At 40.5% G+C, this 16,858-nt stretch overlaps 2 protein-coding genes across 3 annotated transcripts in view; one reads left to right on the top strand and one right to left on the bottom strand.

Annotated features, from left to right (window-relative positions):
- The first annotated feature begins 2,326 nt into the window (after positions 1-2,326).
- Positions 2,327-4,225, top strand: CUNH4orf3 (chromosome unknown C4orf3 homolog). The gene is made up of 2 exons (XM_041651029.1): positions 2,327-2,643; positions 3,450-4,225. Coding segments are annotated over exons 1-2 (204 nt in total). The 5' UTR covers positions 2,327-2,440; the 3' UTR covers positions 3,451-4,225.
- A 2,414-nt stretch (positions 4,226-6,639) lies between these two features.
- Usp53 (ubiquitin specific peptidase 53) overlaps positions 6,640-16,858 on the bottom strand; it is a 53,784-nt gene continuing 43,565 nt past the window's right edge. For both annotated transcript variants that reach the window (XM_041648488.1, XM_041648497.1), the window contains exons 15-16: positions 11,619-11,715; positions 6,640-9,881 (exon numbers count right to left, since the gene is read on the bottom strand). In XM_041648488.1, coding sequence (XP_041504422.1) covers positions 9,017-9,881; positions 11,619-11,715 — 962 coding nt within the window. In that variant the 3' untranslated portion in view covers positions 6,640-9,016. The remainder of the gene's footprint in view (positions 9,882-11,618; positions 11,716-16,858) is intronic.

The following is a 16,858-nucleotide window of genomic DNA, read 5'->3' as shown; positions in this document are numbered from 1 at the left end:
AGAGGGCACCAGACCTCTTTACAGATGGTTGTGAGCCACCATGTGGTTGCTGGGAATTGAACTCAGAACCTTTGGAAGAGCAGGCAATACTCTTAACTGCTGAGCCATCTCTCCAGCCCCCCCTACTTGCTTTTTAAATTAAACTTTTAACCAGTGGGTATACAAACTCCTTCCTCAACACACTCTACATTTATTTCTAACACGAGGAGTAACCAAGAATCAGCACAGTTAATTCTGAAGAAGGGAAGGATCCTTCAACTGAATTTAATATGAATGACCCTCTCTATTTGCATAATTCCTGTCTCCAGGGAATCATCCCCTCTACATGGATGTGACTCACTCAGAGCCAAGGATGCTTGAGAAGATTGCCCTTCCTGACTGGACAGATCAAGAAGACAAAAACCTCCACTGGGATGCAACTCCACTGAGCTCCAAGGATGCCTAGAAAGACTTCAGAATTTTTTTCATCTCGTGTCAGATTTCTTCCATCTTAATAAATTCAAGTTTTATCACTTCTATTTCAATAACTAGAAACAACGGGTCTTACCTGGCTATTGGATGTATGATCCACCTCTGGAAGAATTAGAAGTTTACTTATTCTTCTTAATTTCTGTAAATACTCGATGTCATTTAAACCCAGGGAATTTCTAGCCTACTAATGGCAGATAATCTTGTCTACAGTGCAATCTGATCAATCCTTAGACGGCTCTCATTTTCACAATCTACAAGGCAAAGGATACAGTAGTTTTCTTTACGGTTGTCTGCTATCTTTGTATGACCCTAGTGTTAAACGGAAGTCCATTAGCTAACTGTATAATAATAGAATTGAGGTTTTGTATTTAGAGTTCACTTTATGGTTACTTTAGCAATCTTAAATAATTTACTCTTTTTGCACAATTTTCTATGTCTGTAAAATGATCCCAGCTTTGGCTTTTATGAAGATTTAATGGTAGTGCATGTGAAAATACTACACAGTCTCATCTCCAGTAACAGAACCAACTTATATGTCTAATTAGATTTTTAAAAATTCAGTAGCTATAGCACAGCAACGGATAAGAATATTTTAAATGTAATAGCCTGGTGGTATGAGTCAGCCATTTTCATTAGCATTCTTTCTGGGGCCATACCCAACCTTTGTATTGTCTGCGCAAAAACACGGCAGTTTATTCTGGAGTCACTTTGAGTCGCCATGGCCTGGGAACACAAGATTTAGCGTTCCCAATTCTATTTTCCAGTGTGGAGGCAGTTTCATGAAGTCTTATGTTACAGAACATACATTTAAGGCAAGTTTAAAATACTTTGGTGGGTACAGCAGAGAGGCAGGTTCAGAGATGCGGGGAGCTTGTCTATAGGCCTAAGATGCTAACTAAGCTTTTGGTTGGTCGAGTCCAGTGGGCTGCCAAGAACCAAAGGGTTCTTATCGATTAGTCACAGGGTGTTGTGACACAGAGGTGAGAGGCTTATTAAATATACTCCCATGAAATACCTACGTAATTCTCACTCTGATCCTTCGGAAAATCCCTGGTTGTAATTATGATGTCCACCTGTTGTTTCAAAGATTAAGAGCAAACCGACTGAACAAAACGATTCCTGCAAGTCTTCCTAATACATAAGACAATAAAAAGCCGGAAGGTTTACAGGTATTGCAGGGATAATCCTACCGGGAATGTCCAACCTTTTGACATTGCCACACAAGGTTGTCATCTACAAAGCTCACACTGGAGCCTCTCACGACCCATAAGAAACAATCCCCACAGTCCCTGGTTTATATAAAGGGGGTGTTAATCGGTGTAAAAGAAACAATCCCCACACACGCTGTTTATTGAAGACTGGGAATTTTGTGCGTGGGCACAGCTGGAATCCTTAGAAGGCAGTTTCTGAAATAACAGGCACACCTCAGAGCAAAGGGGTCGTGACAGTTCTCTTTCTAGAAACCGGGAAAACCGGCTCTGCGCTGCAGGCGGCAGGGCAAGCTACGTGGGACAGCGCACCTTCGCCCCACCGTGCGGCCCCGGCAGGAGGCGGGTTGGGGCGGGGCTAGGAGCGCCGCGCCGGGCTCCGGAGGAGGAGCAGGGCGCCTGCGCGAGGTTTCTCAGCGGCCCTGGGTGTTGGCGCGCGTTCCCGAGGAAGCGGAACGAGGCGCGCGCGAGTTCCTAGAAGGGCGGGCGCCTGCGCGCGGTCGGAGAGGCGGGGCGGGGCGCCTGCGCGCGGACGCAGAGGGGGGGGCGGAGCGCCTGCGCGCGGACGGAGAGGAGGGGCAGGGCGCCTGCGCGCGGCCCGGGAGGCGGGGCGGGGTGCCTGAGTGGTGGGCGTGGCCGACTGGCGTTGGTTGCTAGGCTGAGGCGGGCTGGGCGTCAGACTTAGTCGGCTCCTGGTTCGGCCATAGCGGAAGTGCGGATTCGAGCGGCTCTCAGGTGCGCCGAGCTGCAGCGAGAGCGAGATGGAGTTGAACCAGGCGGCGTCTGGCACCGACGGTGTCCGCGAGCGGGGAGGCTCGGACCGAGCTGAAAGGAGGGAGCAGAACCGAGATGAGCGGCGTCAGTCCGGGACGAACGGGCTCCCGAAACACTCCTACTGGCTGGATCTCTGGCTCTTCCTCCTTTTCGACCTGGTGTTGTTCATCTTCGTGTACCTCTTGCCCTGGTGAGTGCAGAATTGAAGTGTTCAGGTTGCGGGTTGCTCCAGGCTTGTCGGGGACGGGGCACAGCTAGAGTTGGCCGAGTCGGGGGGTGGCGCTGGGAGGGAGAGCGACAATGGGCTATCTTTGCAGCCGTGCCAGTGTGGAGGAAACTTGGCTTCCCACTTTTGCTGTCTTGGGTTCCCGAATGACCACGAAGGAACTGAAGTTAACTTCTAGAAACTTTTATCTTTTATTAGAAGCCGTAGTATATCATTAGTAGGGTGTAATAGATTAAACGTGATTTTATCTAAAAGTGATTTGGATATTGTGTACGTGCTTAAAACCCGTACAAAAGCAGGCCATGTCATGCTTAAGCCTTGTCATGACATGTCTAAGCCTTGTCAATTTATGTAGCTATGTTTATTATCTTCTAAAGTATCCCTATTCCTACATCTGTCAAAGAATGGAGTATCTTAAACTTCTTTGCCACCCATTTCCGTCCCCCGATTTTGTGGCAAGTTAGAAGGCAGAGGAAGGGGTGGTGGGGAGGATGTAGAGTAGTGAAAGGATAGGAGTTCCTTTTTTTTTATTTTTTGATAACTTTTCCTAAGCCATTTTGGTAGAGGTAGACATTTCAAGAACAGCGAATGTCTGATTTTCGCCTCTGATTCGAAAATTCAAGACTTCATGACCTAGGCCTTTTGTTTTTCCTTACCAATGTAAATTATGTAGGGATAGGCATATGATTAGCAATCTAGGTGTTCCGTTTGGCATTAAGTGTCAAAATAAGCAGATACAGGAAACGGTAACCAGCGTTTGGTTTTTGCAGACTGTTTTGCCGAGATGTCAAGAGCATGTGGCTTCTGGGGTGAATCCTGAATACTACAGACTTCTTGAATAAAGAGGATTTCCAGCAGCTGAATTCCAGACCTCTAACCTTTCCTTAAGCCCTGACCTCCTCAAAATAGCACCGTGTATTTCAAGCCTGTTTTTAGTGCTTGAATTAATATTATTGTAGCTAAATGATATATGTATATATAATATATTTTTAATAATGCTTGCAACTTAAGTACTTAAGGGAAATGTATGTGGAATTTACTCACCACATGAGGTATTGGGGCCCCTCACTATTAACCAGGACACAGCGGTCAACAACAGAGGAAAAAAAACATTCCTTTGTGACACTATCTTGAGTATTGTTTTAAAATATTTATCGTCTGTGGTTGGGTAGGTAGCATTTACTCAGAAATGCAACGGTCCCAAAGCAGCCAGTATAAGTACTTTGGAAGCTGTTCTTTTTCATCCTAAGATTTGTGTAATTAGAAATTGGTTACTGTTGGTTTTAATGCTGTTCAGTATGAGGAATGCCTAAAATATAGGGGGGGCTTCTCCCTTATAGTTAAGTCATATTTGGTAAATTGTTAACAGCTATGTCTTCAGGATATTGTTGCATTTACTTGGATAATTTTTTTGTAATTGCAATTTATAATTGAAGCATTTGTATCAGAACACAGGACTGGGAGGACACTGAGTATACTAGACTGTGTGACCCAATTTGTACTGTGTACTAATTTTCTCTAATAAATGTTTAGTTATACTGCTGAATTTGGTTTCACTGTGTCATATTCTCATGATAAAGTAGGGAGGTTAATAGTCCTGACATAGCTCACATGCACTTTATTCTCGAGCCCCAAAACTGAAAATTTATAGTATGGAGATCTTAGATGATGGTTAATTTTTGGGTCACTTTATTCCTGGGTATGTCTCTGTTTCTGGAAGATAAACTAATATGCTGGAAAAATGGTAAAGATACTCGCCCCCATGTGAGACCACCAGTCCTTTGAGAACTTGGATGAAAAGGGAAGGCAAGTTCTCTGTGCTGGGACATTTGTGTGTATACCGTCCTGGGATGAATGAAGGTTGTGCCGAGCTACTCTAGACTAAGAACAAGACTAGGATCTTGAGGACAAGCTGGGCTCAGCATCGCCGTCCTCTCCAAGCACGACTGTTCTTACCTCGGAGTTAGGCATAACAGGCGCAGCTGTAACTGTTCTGAGCGCCATGACATCCAGTCACTGCCTTAATGCCTCCCCTTAAAATAGCTTCCGAAAGCTTTTGACTGCAGTGCCCACTATAGCTGCACAATTGTATTTAACGAACTATTCCTGGCCTTCTCATGATTATTCTGTCACCTAGTGCCAACTGCCACATCAACTCCAGTGTTGTCTGTGTGACATGACATACGTCATTATGCCGGATGGGAGCTACGTGTCCTATGGGACTAGGCTTCCTGGAGGTCAATGGCAGACGGCCCGGTATTGGCCACCGCTGAGGCATAGACTGGTTTCTCGATTAGCTGGCTATGCGAGATATGGGCTTTGCACAATCTCTTTTATAATAATGATATTCTTATATCTACAAGACAAGGATTATCATTCAGGAACAGCTCCGGGATAGGGAAGCAAAGTATTGGAATGTATAAGACTACAACAGAACCATTGTCATACACTGGGGTGTATGATGAGCAAGGGAATAGATGGGTTAATGTTGATGGACAAAGACTTATATTATACTCTGAACTTTATGGATAGGCTTGCTAGATCTCAACCTCCATGGTGTCTGCTGCACAAGAAGGTACTAAAAAGTATATTTCAGCAGGTGCAGAGAACTGATTAGACATATTTGGTCACTAGATGAGATAAAGGGTTAGGAAGAGGAAGGGCCATGATCGTGATAATGAGACAGAAACTTTCTATTCATAAGATAAAACCACTTGTCTGAGGTTCACGTTCCCGAGGACAAGATTTCCTCTTCTAAGGATGTTTTATGTCTAACACCTGTCCCTGGTAATATGCTTTTCTTAAATATTGCTGATGTGACTAAAAAGAAGCTTTCATACTGTGCCAACCAATGATACATGACCTTCTGATTTGTTTTGTTTGAATACTATATAATGAAAACATGAATTCAGTAAGATCACAGCAGATTCCAACCATTCTCTTGTGTGTTGTGTCTGTCATTCGCCGAACTTGGGCCTTCCTGTGTACCAAGACCCTGCTTCTTCCACGGTCTGAGTGGCTCCCTCCGTGGCAGCCAACCTGTGAATTTCTAGGTGTGGCGCCGTGTCTGTGAACATTAGCACTACAGATTTCTTCGTTCTCAGGCTTCAGACTGCCTAGTCTCCTTGGTTCTCTGTCCTAAGCTGTGAACTGGAATTCAAGCTTTCCTAGGCTTCAAGTCTACAGTGGACAGCTGAGGGGACTGCTGAGCCTCGATCACGTGAGCCAATGCATGCTAAATCAATTCCTATCTACCTACCTATTTATCTGTCGTGCTCTTTCAAGAACTCTGCCCACACTGTGAAATTTCAGAGTACCTGGTAGCTGTAGTAGGCTGGCTTGGGGCTCAAGAGAAAATGTGCACTGTAATTGACACATAAGAGCACGAAGGCTGAATCTCCAAGAGATAATTACATTTTTTAGTAAACTGTGGTGCTCACACTTGGGAAGTTACCAGAAATATGTAAATGGAACTTCAAGGCACACTGAAAATTTGTTCCCATCAAAGATAGCAAAAGAGTAATCTGGTAAGTTCCTTTGTAAATTCATTTAGCTCCTAAACATGAAATAGCTTCTGACAGTTCCATCTGAATTGGCTTCGGACTCAGAAGAAGTTTTAGGGAGATGTTAACCTCAAGTTACAAGACGCAAAGAGTCCAAGTGCCAGACCACAAACAAGAATACATTGGAAATCAGTTCTGTGACAAGGTAGAGCCTGGGCTTACTTTTGCTTTTACATTTTATTTTCTGACTGTGTTGCCCTGTATACAGGGCTGGTCTGGAACTAGCTTTGCAGGCCAGGCTCGCCTTCAACTCTGAACAATCCACCAACCTTCCTCCTCAGAGCTAGGATTAAGAATGTGGGCCTCTGCCCAGCCGATTTTTTTTAAATAATTTGAAGTGATTGGAAAACAAAATAATTTCATGACACATGAAAATCACATACAATCTAGATTTTGATGCCGACAAGGTTTTATTGAAAAACAGCCACACTCATCCATTACCAGTTGTTTATGGCTGCTTCTAAACCAGAAAGCTATGTGACTGTTACAGAGATCTGCTGCCCATAGTCCAAATCATTTATATCTTGCCCTCTAGAGAACAGCTGCCACTTTCTCTAGGAGTTGTGCTTCAGACTTTGCTGGGATTTAAATCTTAGAAACATCCTGGGCTAATATTTTATGATCTTTATTTTTTTTTAACAATTTCCCATAGAATATGTAATGTGTGGAAGGGGACACAGTTCATAAGTGCAAAAAAAGACCAGCTATATTAGCTTAAAAATGAGTCTCTTAATTTTTTTTTTGAGCCAGAAGAAATTCATTTCACATGAAAATACAATATTCTGGAGATAACTATTTGAAACATGATTGCATTATTTGAGAACTTAGAAGCTTATAACAGAAACATTGATAAAAATAGGCACCAGAGGAGAAGAAATTTATACAATTGGCCAATATGTAGTGAAATTTATTCTGTGTTGAATCAACAAATGGCTAGTTTCTACTTCAGTCAGTATTAGAGAATGCAGAGAGTTTTAACTGAGTAGTGCATTAAAGTGAGAAACAATATTTCTGCTTGCAAACTCAACTGAGTTGAAAGGGTGTATCTATGAAACTGCTGTAAAATACAGAAATTAGTTTAATGTTTCAAATAATACATTCCCAACAGGAAATATGGACCAAATAGAAAAAATTTTTAAACTTAAAAATCTTTTATAAGCTATTAAAAATAACGGAAGCTCTTTTCTAGTATTTTACAATGTTATAAAAGCAAGAATTATAAACATTGACATTTCAAATACAATTTTACAAACTTTACATTATATACAAACTCTTCATACTAAAAGCTGTTAAAAAATAAGCTTTAAGGATCAATTTCAATTTGCTATTCAAGTGTTTAAGAGAATACAAAGTAACGACCACCAACTAGACAGCTGGAAAAAAACAAGAACAAGATTTGGCCAAGAATTGATTAACAGTGTGAATTCAGACTTATAAGCAATTTTCAGTTTATCTAAAAGTACTTAAATACACTTTGGATTTTAACAATTTATGGTACTCATCAAGCTATTGATTTTATCAGTTTACTGAGTTTTAAAGTAATGATTACAAAATTTACCCACTTAGAGATATTATAAAGACAACTAATTTTGTAGTTCTCAATTCTCTGGGGCAGGCGTTAGGAAACTCTTCTAAAGCCCAATTAGTTTATTGGCCTGTTCCAAAATAAAATCATAACCAATTAAAGCAATTCAATTAACTTACTTTCAACATAGGAATAAAGATTCCTTTCAATATAAACTCCACTCCATGATGGAAGTGGAGATAAAATTACTATTGAAGAAAAAAAAGAATAAGATTTCATCAAGATTAAACCTTTATATAAAGGCAAAAATTTAACCTAAGCATTGACAATCTTTAGCAATTTGTAAGTCACCAAAGCAGCAATTACAGCCACAGTCCCAATAAGAAAGCCCAATGCTAATTTGTAACACTGGTTATTAGCAGCCCAAAGTAAATCAAACCAAAGGGAAGGCCTTTCACATTTCATACAGAGCTAGAAAACAATTTAACAAGATAAAGAATATACTGCAATATTCTTACTTTTAACTTACATGATGCAAATGTTTTTAGTACAAATTATAAAGGCTAATTTATGTTAAGTAGATATTCTGAAAAGTTGTAGAACAAAATAAGTTTTATATGGCCTTGAGATTTTGATTTAAAAATGTTGATCATTAAGGCAAATGCTTTCCAGATGATAACTTAACAAATCCATGGGTGTTTTTAAGACACTTGAAGGAGCCCACGTACTAGACTATCACAGAAGTCAAAAGCATGTGGGGATAGCCATCTTTGGGTCACCCACTAGAAAGTGCTCTGCAAAAAGCAAATACTGCTTTCGCTATACAAACGGCATCTCTTAATTAGCAAAATGGACCAACCCACACATTAATACAGGCTAGTATAATCCATGTCTATCTGCCAAATCACAGGAGGGAGGCATACAGGCTAGGATAATACATGTTCACTAGCCAAATTACAGGAGGGAGGCATGGCGTTTGCTCATCGGTTATATACAGCAAATGAATTTTACCTTTCTTACTTTTAAAGGTATACCATGACCACTCCAAGGAAATTTCTAAAATACTTGGCAAATTCATCATCATAAACTATGTAAGGTTAACCTGGTTAATAATTTTCAATACCAGTTTCTGTTTTATATATCATTAGGTTTGGTTAGTTTGTATATTTAAAGGCTGGCTCATTTATCTTACAATGGACACCAGGGTTTTATATCCTTGTTTAGAAGGGCAGCGGGAACCAAGATACCACTATGTAATAGATCCTTCTATGTGCTCAGTCTGAGACAGCGAATTATTACAACGGCCACTGCTCTCTGGGAAACAGAGCTTGGGTCTCTGATGATATTTCAATCTGTATGTATCAGTCATGCAACTATCAACTGAGAAATAGGTCGTTAGTGAAATTGCTTCATTTGGGCACACAGAACTGGAGTGTTGATGTGGTTGGCACGGTGCGTCAGGTGCTGCTTCTGAGTCTGCCTGAGAATCGTGAGCTGCACAACTGGACGGGTAGTTGTGGGCGGTGTGCTGCCTCCCTTGGACAGCATCTTTGTCGCTTTTGTGGATCATGTGCGCACTCCCTTCGGAGCTTGGTCCTGATGCAGTACTCAAACTGTGTTTTGGAAGATTGGAGGAATTAACTTTGAATACCTCTGTAAGTCTGGTATCAGGTATAAATTCCGCTCTCTCTAACTGTGGCACACTGGGCGCAGAATATTTCTTTGGCGGCAAAGGGGGTGGTGAGCTACGGCAGTGGGGTTTTGGCACCTGACAGCTGTCAGTGTTGCAGGCTGACTGCAGTGTGTGTCCTCTGGATAGGGAGTTCTCAGAGTAACACTGCTCAGCAGTTCTCCCGTGTGACCACAATGACGACGGTGAGACCGTTTCTTTCCTGCTGACTCTGGTTCCGGGCACAGAACTATCATTAGTGTGAAATGGCAAACCTGTTCCTTCAGAATTTTCTACTTCATGCCACTCAGAAAACTTGGTCCCATCAGAGTTTCCCATTTTTTGCTCATTGGTCTGGTAGACATGATCTCTTGCACTATGGTCCTTAAGTATCTGTGGGCTGGCTGAAGGGAAAAACTTATCACTGGTTTCGCCGATATGTGACCTGAAATTTGAAAATAAAAATACAAAGTAAAGCCAAATAACCACATAGAGAAACTAAATATTTATCTTAGTTTGACTTTCCCAATTTATGATTTATAGTTTTACAACACAGCAGTGGAAATGGGGACTGTTTTGTAGCCATGCCAGAACTGTACATATATGACTACCAGAAACATCCACCGCATTAACAATCGTTATCTCTGTCTCTGTATGTCAGGGTTGTGGGGGTGGAGAGACTGAAACCAGGGCCTGTCCATGCTAACCATGCACTCTAGTATATCACTACACAGTCACTCCCCGGATCACATTCCTAGTAGTTAGAAATGTGATCCTAAAAAACATTTCAAATTAAAAACACTGAAATTACATTTATTTATGATAAAATATAACATACAATTTAAGGTAAATGTTACAAGTGAACAATTCAAAACTTTAAAACATTTCCAGCCAACATTACAATGCTTACAGGCAGCAGAGGTAGAGAAAGTTAAAATTCTGATATATAGCACAGGGTTTAATCAAGACTGTCCTGAGGTAATCGGTGATTTTAAAGTAAAGAGAAATAAAATTATTTTCTCCTATTATAAAGCTATTTTTCTTCCATGAATTATTTGAGATGAAACAACAGAATGGCATGGCTCAGTAAATACAACTATGATGCAATGGAGGAAGGTCATTGGTCACTTAATAAACTGCTTGGCCCTGATAGGTTAGAACATAGGCGGGTGGAGTAAACAGAAAAGAATGCTGGGAGGAAGAGGAAGTGAGCTCAGAGGTCATGCTCCCCTCTCCTCTCTGGGGCAGACGCGATGAAGCGCCGACCCAGGATGGACGTAGGCTAGAATCTTCCCGGTAAGCGCACCTCGGTGCTACACACATTAATAGAAATGGGCCAAGCAGTGTTTATATGAATACAGTTTGTGTGTTGTTATTTTGGGGCATAAGCTCGCCAGGCGGCCGGGAGCTGGGTGGCAGGAACGCAGCCCACAGCTCCTTCACCAATGATGAAATCTCAGTTTCACTGCTTTCATATGCCACTTGATCTGAACCGCAAATGTTGTGGTTTTCTGTAAATACAGTAGACCTTCCTTATTCACAGTTTCAGTTACCGAAGGTCAACTGCAATGTGACTCATTAAATGCAGAATTCCTGCCATCATTAATTCAGTTTTAAACAGTACAAAGCTCTGAGTAGCATGCCATTGAGGACCTGACCCGTCCTGTGTGCAGTCTGCCCGTGCTGTCTACCCCTGCCCTTCAGCTGTTACACTGATGACTGCTGTGCCCTACCCAGTGCATGTGCCCACCTAATCTCGGCCTCCAAGTGCAAGCACAGTGACTGATATCAGCTCTGAGATGCCAAAGGAAGTGCTAATATCTACAGTAAGAACCCGCGACCATGGAGAAGGAAAATGAAAGTCATGCTGGTTTTGCTTACACCTCAAACTACAAAACCGTCAGTGCTACAGGGTAAATCACAAAAGGCATTAAGCGTCTCTAGGTAAGTATAAGAAAAAGCCAAGGACACTGGTACTACACGTGCATTAAAATAATAAAGAACTGTACCCAACAGTTTGTAGGCATTCTACCTTAGGCCTACATGCTATTAAATAATACCGGTAAAATATGCACTGTAATGCTTTTAGATTAGAAATATACCTGCAAGTCTTCTGCCAGAATTCCAATTATATGTAAATTTAGGAACTGAAATTTTCCTATTTGTAAATATCTATGGTTACCTTTTTATGAAATGGCTTTTTATTTGCAGATGTGATTCTGGGTGGAGCTCATGACATTTATCACCTGCTTCCAAGTCCTGGGTTTTTTTCCTAAAACCTGGGGTAGAAACGGGGGGGGGGGGGGGAGAGAAACATAAAATTATTTAAATTATCTTACAGACTCTATCCTACTCAATTTTACATTTATGTAAGTAAGCTAATGAAAAATATGCAATCCTTTTGTGCAAGTAAAGAACAAAAGGCACATTCTTCAACACAACTAAAAATAAGACACCTGCCATTCCCCCCTCCACAATTTTTCTGTTTGTTTAATGAAATCTTTTATAAGCAAGAAGCAAGGCTACTTGTTCTTAGTATGTCGGCAATCCCAGAGCAGTGTTATTCTGGCTCATGGGTACTTCCCGGGGCATGTGCTTTACTGAGAAAATGTTACAGGACGTATCCTGCATCTGAAGACATGGTAACTCTAAGTAGGCCTATTACCATTACGGCTGCCTCCTTTATGCGATGAGAAGCCATTTGCCTTACCTCATGGGAATGTTTAGGGACATCAGTTGAATTAAAACGGTGGGATGGTATTAAAAAGCACAGAAGACAAACTCCTACCTATCAAGGCATATACATCAATTTTATTAAATTATTATCATCTTTGTGTACAAACAGACTTTGCAAGGCTCCATAACTTGCTCAAGATTATATTGGTAGCAAACGCAAAACTAGATCTGTATAATTCAAGCCTGTGCATTCCCTCTCCAGTGCTGGGGATGGATTTGAGGGCTTCTACACAGCAGGCAAGCACTCTACCATTGGGGCTCTACCCAGGCTCATGTCCACTCTCTTCTCTTGTGTGACTTAACTTACCCGCAATTCTAACAATGACTCAAGTATTTTTGAATGTTAAAGACATATGAAAAATAGCTTTACAATTTTATTAGATATTGTAAAGTAACACTGTAAATTCCAAATTCTAAATTCCTATTTTCCTGTTTAAAAAACTATTTAGTACCCGGGAGGCAATATTGTAGCATGTAAAAGACAGCAGCTCTCCCTCCTTCTAGTTCTTTCTAAACATCGGTTCTTGGAAGACTGTCCACTAGACAGGCCTTAACAATATTAATGTTCAGAGTAAAGTATCTGGACAGCCTTACTTAAAAGAGCTCTTAGTAATTTTCGCCTCTATTTGACTAAAAGCTAAAACCAAACCAGGAAGGTGTGCAATGAAGAGGCTGAGACACCTGCATTTTACAGCAGTTTACCCAAGGGCATCCTTGTTTCTGAAGCAAATGTTTGAGGAACCTGAGAATCTGAACAGCTAAGCACAGGAGATCTGAGACAGACAGGGTAACATAATAAAACTACAAGGACAAAATTATAGCCAAAACTCGGAAGTAACTTTGGAATTTAGTAAATTCCTTTGTGAATCCCCTGACATCAATAGCTGGAATTTGTGCTTATAGCAACCGTGTTGTTCACTGCCACACACCTGTGTTCTCAACAGAACCAAAGTTCAGTGAAGCACTGGAAGCTGGCTCAGAAGGTGACACCAAGTCTGAGGACGTGACTCTGATCCCTGGGGCCCACGAGACAGAGGGAGAGAACTTCCTCCCTCCCAGAAGCTGTTCCTGTGATCTCCAACTGTGGCCAGGATGTGTGCGTGCATGTACAAGAACATGTGTATGCAGATACGGATATATACGCACACACACACACACACACACACACACACACACCTACCATTGTTGGTGATATTATCAGTGGTAAAATTTAAGCTTTTAGATAAAATTTTGGAAAACTTGTATCTACTATTGTCATTTTTTCATCTTCCTAATACTCATATTCATGGTGATATTAATAAATAGCTAAGAATAAAATTTATCAATATCTTAAAGAATTGAGTAACTTAGCAAAGCAGATCCCCTTCCCCAAAATTTAGATGTTACAATATCATGCTCAATAAAATACCCTTTAAAGTAGAAGTATCAGTGATTTTAATGAGTGGTGTCTGAAATTTCACGGTTTATATTGCAAATATCCTTGACAAAATGACCATTTTGGTCTGTAGAGTCATAGAAGAGTGCTAGCCATTCCTAGAACAAACAACAAAACCTGACATTTCCCAGCTTCCTCTCTGTGTGAAACTGGACCTTCATAAATGAACGGTCCACACGCAAACTCCTGTAGGATGCGGTCAGGCATCACAGCCACTCACTCCTCTCCCCGGCTTGCTTTGTTTCTGGAAGCACTCTTTTAAAGTCAGACACTTCCCAACGGTTATCTAGGTTTGCCTTCATTCATCTTTCTGAAGCTTGATCTTCAGCTCCAAAGAATCTTGTTTATATCAGCATGTGCTGATTTTTCTCTAAGTAAACGAATACTTTTAAATTTTTCTTTCTCCATCATCAGCATAGGAAATGCTGACATAATCCTCAGAAACAAAATCTGCTACAGACCAATCCTGTTTTGAGATTATGAAGAGCTCCGAAACACAAAACTTGCCACACTTCCTGTCCTAGTTGTTGACAATAGTTTTGTTTTAAAAACGCCAGTGGTAACTATTCTGCCAACAATCCCCTTTCACATTGAGACAGGCTGGGGAGCTTAGCCAATGCTATACAGCTGGCAGGAGATGCCCAGTTAGGGGAAAGCCTCTGCTGTTCTCACTCCCTGTGAGCTCGCTTTTGCATATGGCATTAATCTCTAAGCCCCCACTCACCCATCGGCATGATGAAACTAAGACAGTAGTTTAAACATCTGATAACACGAACATTCTTTTTTCTTTTTTCATGTTTAAAGGTGCAGCTTAGGCAGGCAGGCAGGCAGGCAGGCAGGCAGGCAGGCCTAGAACTCATGATCCTCCTGCCCAGCCTCCTCTACACATCCCACCAGTATATGCCACACAACAATATTTTTAAACAAGGTAATGCCACAGAAAATACCCAACTACCTAGCGTTACCAGTTCGCTATACAATTGAGAATTCTTCTTCTCTTTTGTACTTTTATCTGTTCCCATTCATCCCCCTGTCCTAACTTATCTGTTTGTCACATCTATGAACTGAAGGCTACAAAGAAAGCAAAAGGAACATAAGCTTACAAATCACTGAGGTGCTCTGACTTAGGTGGCCTTTAGTCCCTAAATAGAACTTCTCGGTATTTTATAAAACAAACAAATCTGATCATTCTAAATTCAACTGGAAAGTACATTTGACTAAGATAAATGTTACTCAAAAAGGATCAATAGTTATGATCAGAAAGTTAAACTTTAGAAGTGACTTAAAGCCAAAGATTAGCATTATTTAATCATTGTACACTGATTAAAATTCATTTAACTTTGTGACCAATGAATACAAATATGGCTTGCAAATATATAATAAGCATTTTTAAAGAAACAGTTCCTTCCTTGTCCCGATTATTCACACACGAGGCAGCAGGAGGCAGCAGAGGGCTTATAAACATTTCTGAAAATTTAATAGCACTGTGGCAGGCATTCAACCCAGTGGTTTGAGTTCAGAATTCCAACTAACTTAAAAATAGATGTGTTATTTCTCCCTGCTGCTGACACAGACATCCACATGTCTTTACTGGGAGTTTTGGCTCCAAGGTCTTTATAAACCTGACAGTCCAATTTTAACGTTAACCCAGCACAGAAGAAACCTCAGTACTAAGGCAAGCGACTCTAACTCATGTTTACTGCTCCTGTAAGAATGACAGAACACAAAATTCCAGACGCTGATATATACGCTTTGTCTAAGGCTTGTGTCTAGAACAGGTTCATGGAGAAATACACTCACATGAGCCAAAACAGTACAATCTTCACTGGATGTAGTGAGGTTTAAAAACACAAAGCTAATTATTATAGTTCTCAACTTACATACTTATTTCAACTTATAATTACAAATGCTAAGCATTCAAGAATAGGAATCTAAACACTGACTTATTTACAAATAAAATGTAATTAAATATTTCAGGAGAATCATGAAACTTTTAACTTTCTAAAAATATTTCATCCATATACTAAAAAGATAGTGAGATAAGTTAGTATATAGCAATCTGTGCTACATAAGACCTAAGTTTTGTAATGTTATAAACTAAAACAGTAGAAGTTAGTTACTTCCTTTGTCACTGGAATTATATTTTAAGGAAAAAAAATTTGTTATTTTGTTATAAATGAATTCCAACACTACAAGTTTAGTTCTTTAAAAATGCATAGATTATATTTCATAAAAGTTCAGAAAAGATTAAAAACTAAAAGTGGCACAAAGAATATACAAATGCTCCTCAAATGATCAAATATTAACATTTAATACCCCTTTAAACACCAAAAAATAAGTTGTATACATTATAATCTAATACCTCAATGCTACCCCCATCATACCGCCATTTCTAATACTTCTTTATCACATAACTAATGACTTCTTGCAAAACCAAGCTGGTACTCTGAAGTTCTGTTTCATTTGTTCTTAAAGCTCTCCAACTCCTTGGTTCTTCTGTGCAGTGTCCTCTCCTGTTTTCTATTTTTGCAGCTACTGAGACTCGGACCCTTCAGCAGCTGCTCCTTCCAGAGGCTCTGACTTCCACTGTTTCTCTTACTCAGCTTCTTTGCTTTCTGTCCTCTCTTGTTTTGCAGTTCCCAGTCTTCCTGAATGATTGGTCCATATATAAGGTATTCAATACCACATGGAATGGTTACAAAGCACATTATTTTCTTGATTTCTGGACTTGGTTCTTCACTGAACAATAAAACCTTATTTATAGAGGTGATGAGCTCAACAACTTAAAGCTTAACACCATACCTGTCTTTCACTTCCCTCTTATTTTCCCAGTGTACCTGGTTATGCTAGCCCCAACATAGCTTCTTTCCTTTCTCATCATATATACCTACCCACTACACTCAGCTTATCTTCCTGGACATGGCTAATGCCTTAGTTCATGACCATATAGTTATCTTTTAGGTTAGGGCAAAATTCAGATAATTTTTCTCCATGCTCAAAAATTCACCTTTACACTGCTACCACAGAGCACAAAGCTGCAACCTGATATAGGTCCTATTAATTCCTCTGGCGGTCATCTCGTAACCTCCACGTCTATACCACTCCAGGCCTGCATCTGTCAACCTGTATGATCATTTCTGACAGCGTACTCTTTGCATGTATCTTTTTTATTGCATTGGAAAGAATTTGAAATCCCACTAGGAATTTAGAAGAGATGCTAGAAATTTCAAGTATCATTATGGCAACTTTAA

Source organism: Microtus oregoni, unplaced genomic scaffold, assembly GCF_018167655.1.
Source record: "Microtus oregoni isolate MIOR12 unplaced genomic scaffold, Mior012 000000F_ref0000247, whole genome shotgun sequence".
Taxonomy (NCBI): Eukaryota; Metazoa; Chordata; class Mammalia; order Rodentia; family Cricetidae; genus Microtus; species Microtus oregoni.
Note: the sequence above shows the minus strand (reverse complement) of the source record. Positions and strands in the feature narration are given on the sequence as shown.

Excerpts from the sequence above, each read along its gene's own strand:
- CUNH4orf3 (XM_041651029.1), top strand. The coding sequence starts at position 2,441 with ATGGAGTTGAACCAGGCGGCGTCTGGCACCGACGGTGTCCGCGAGCGG.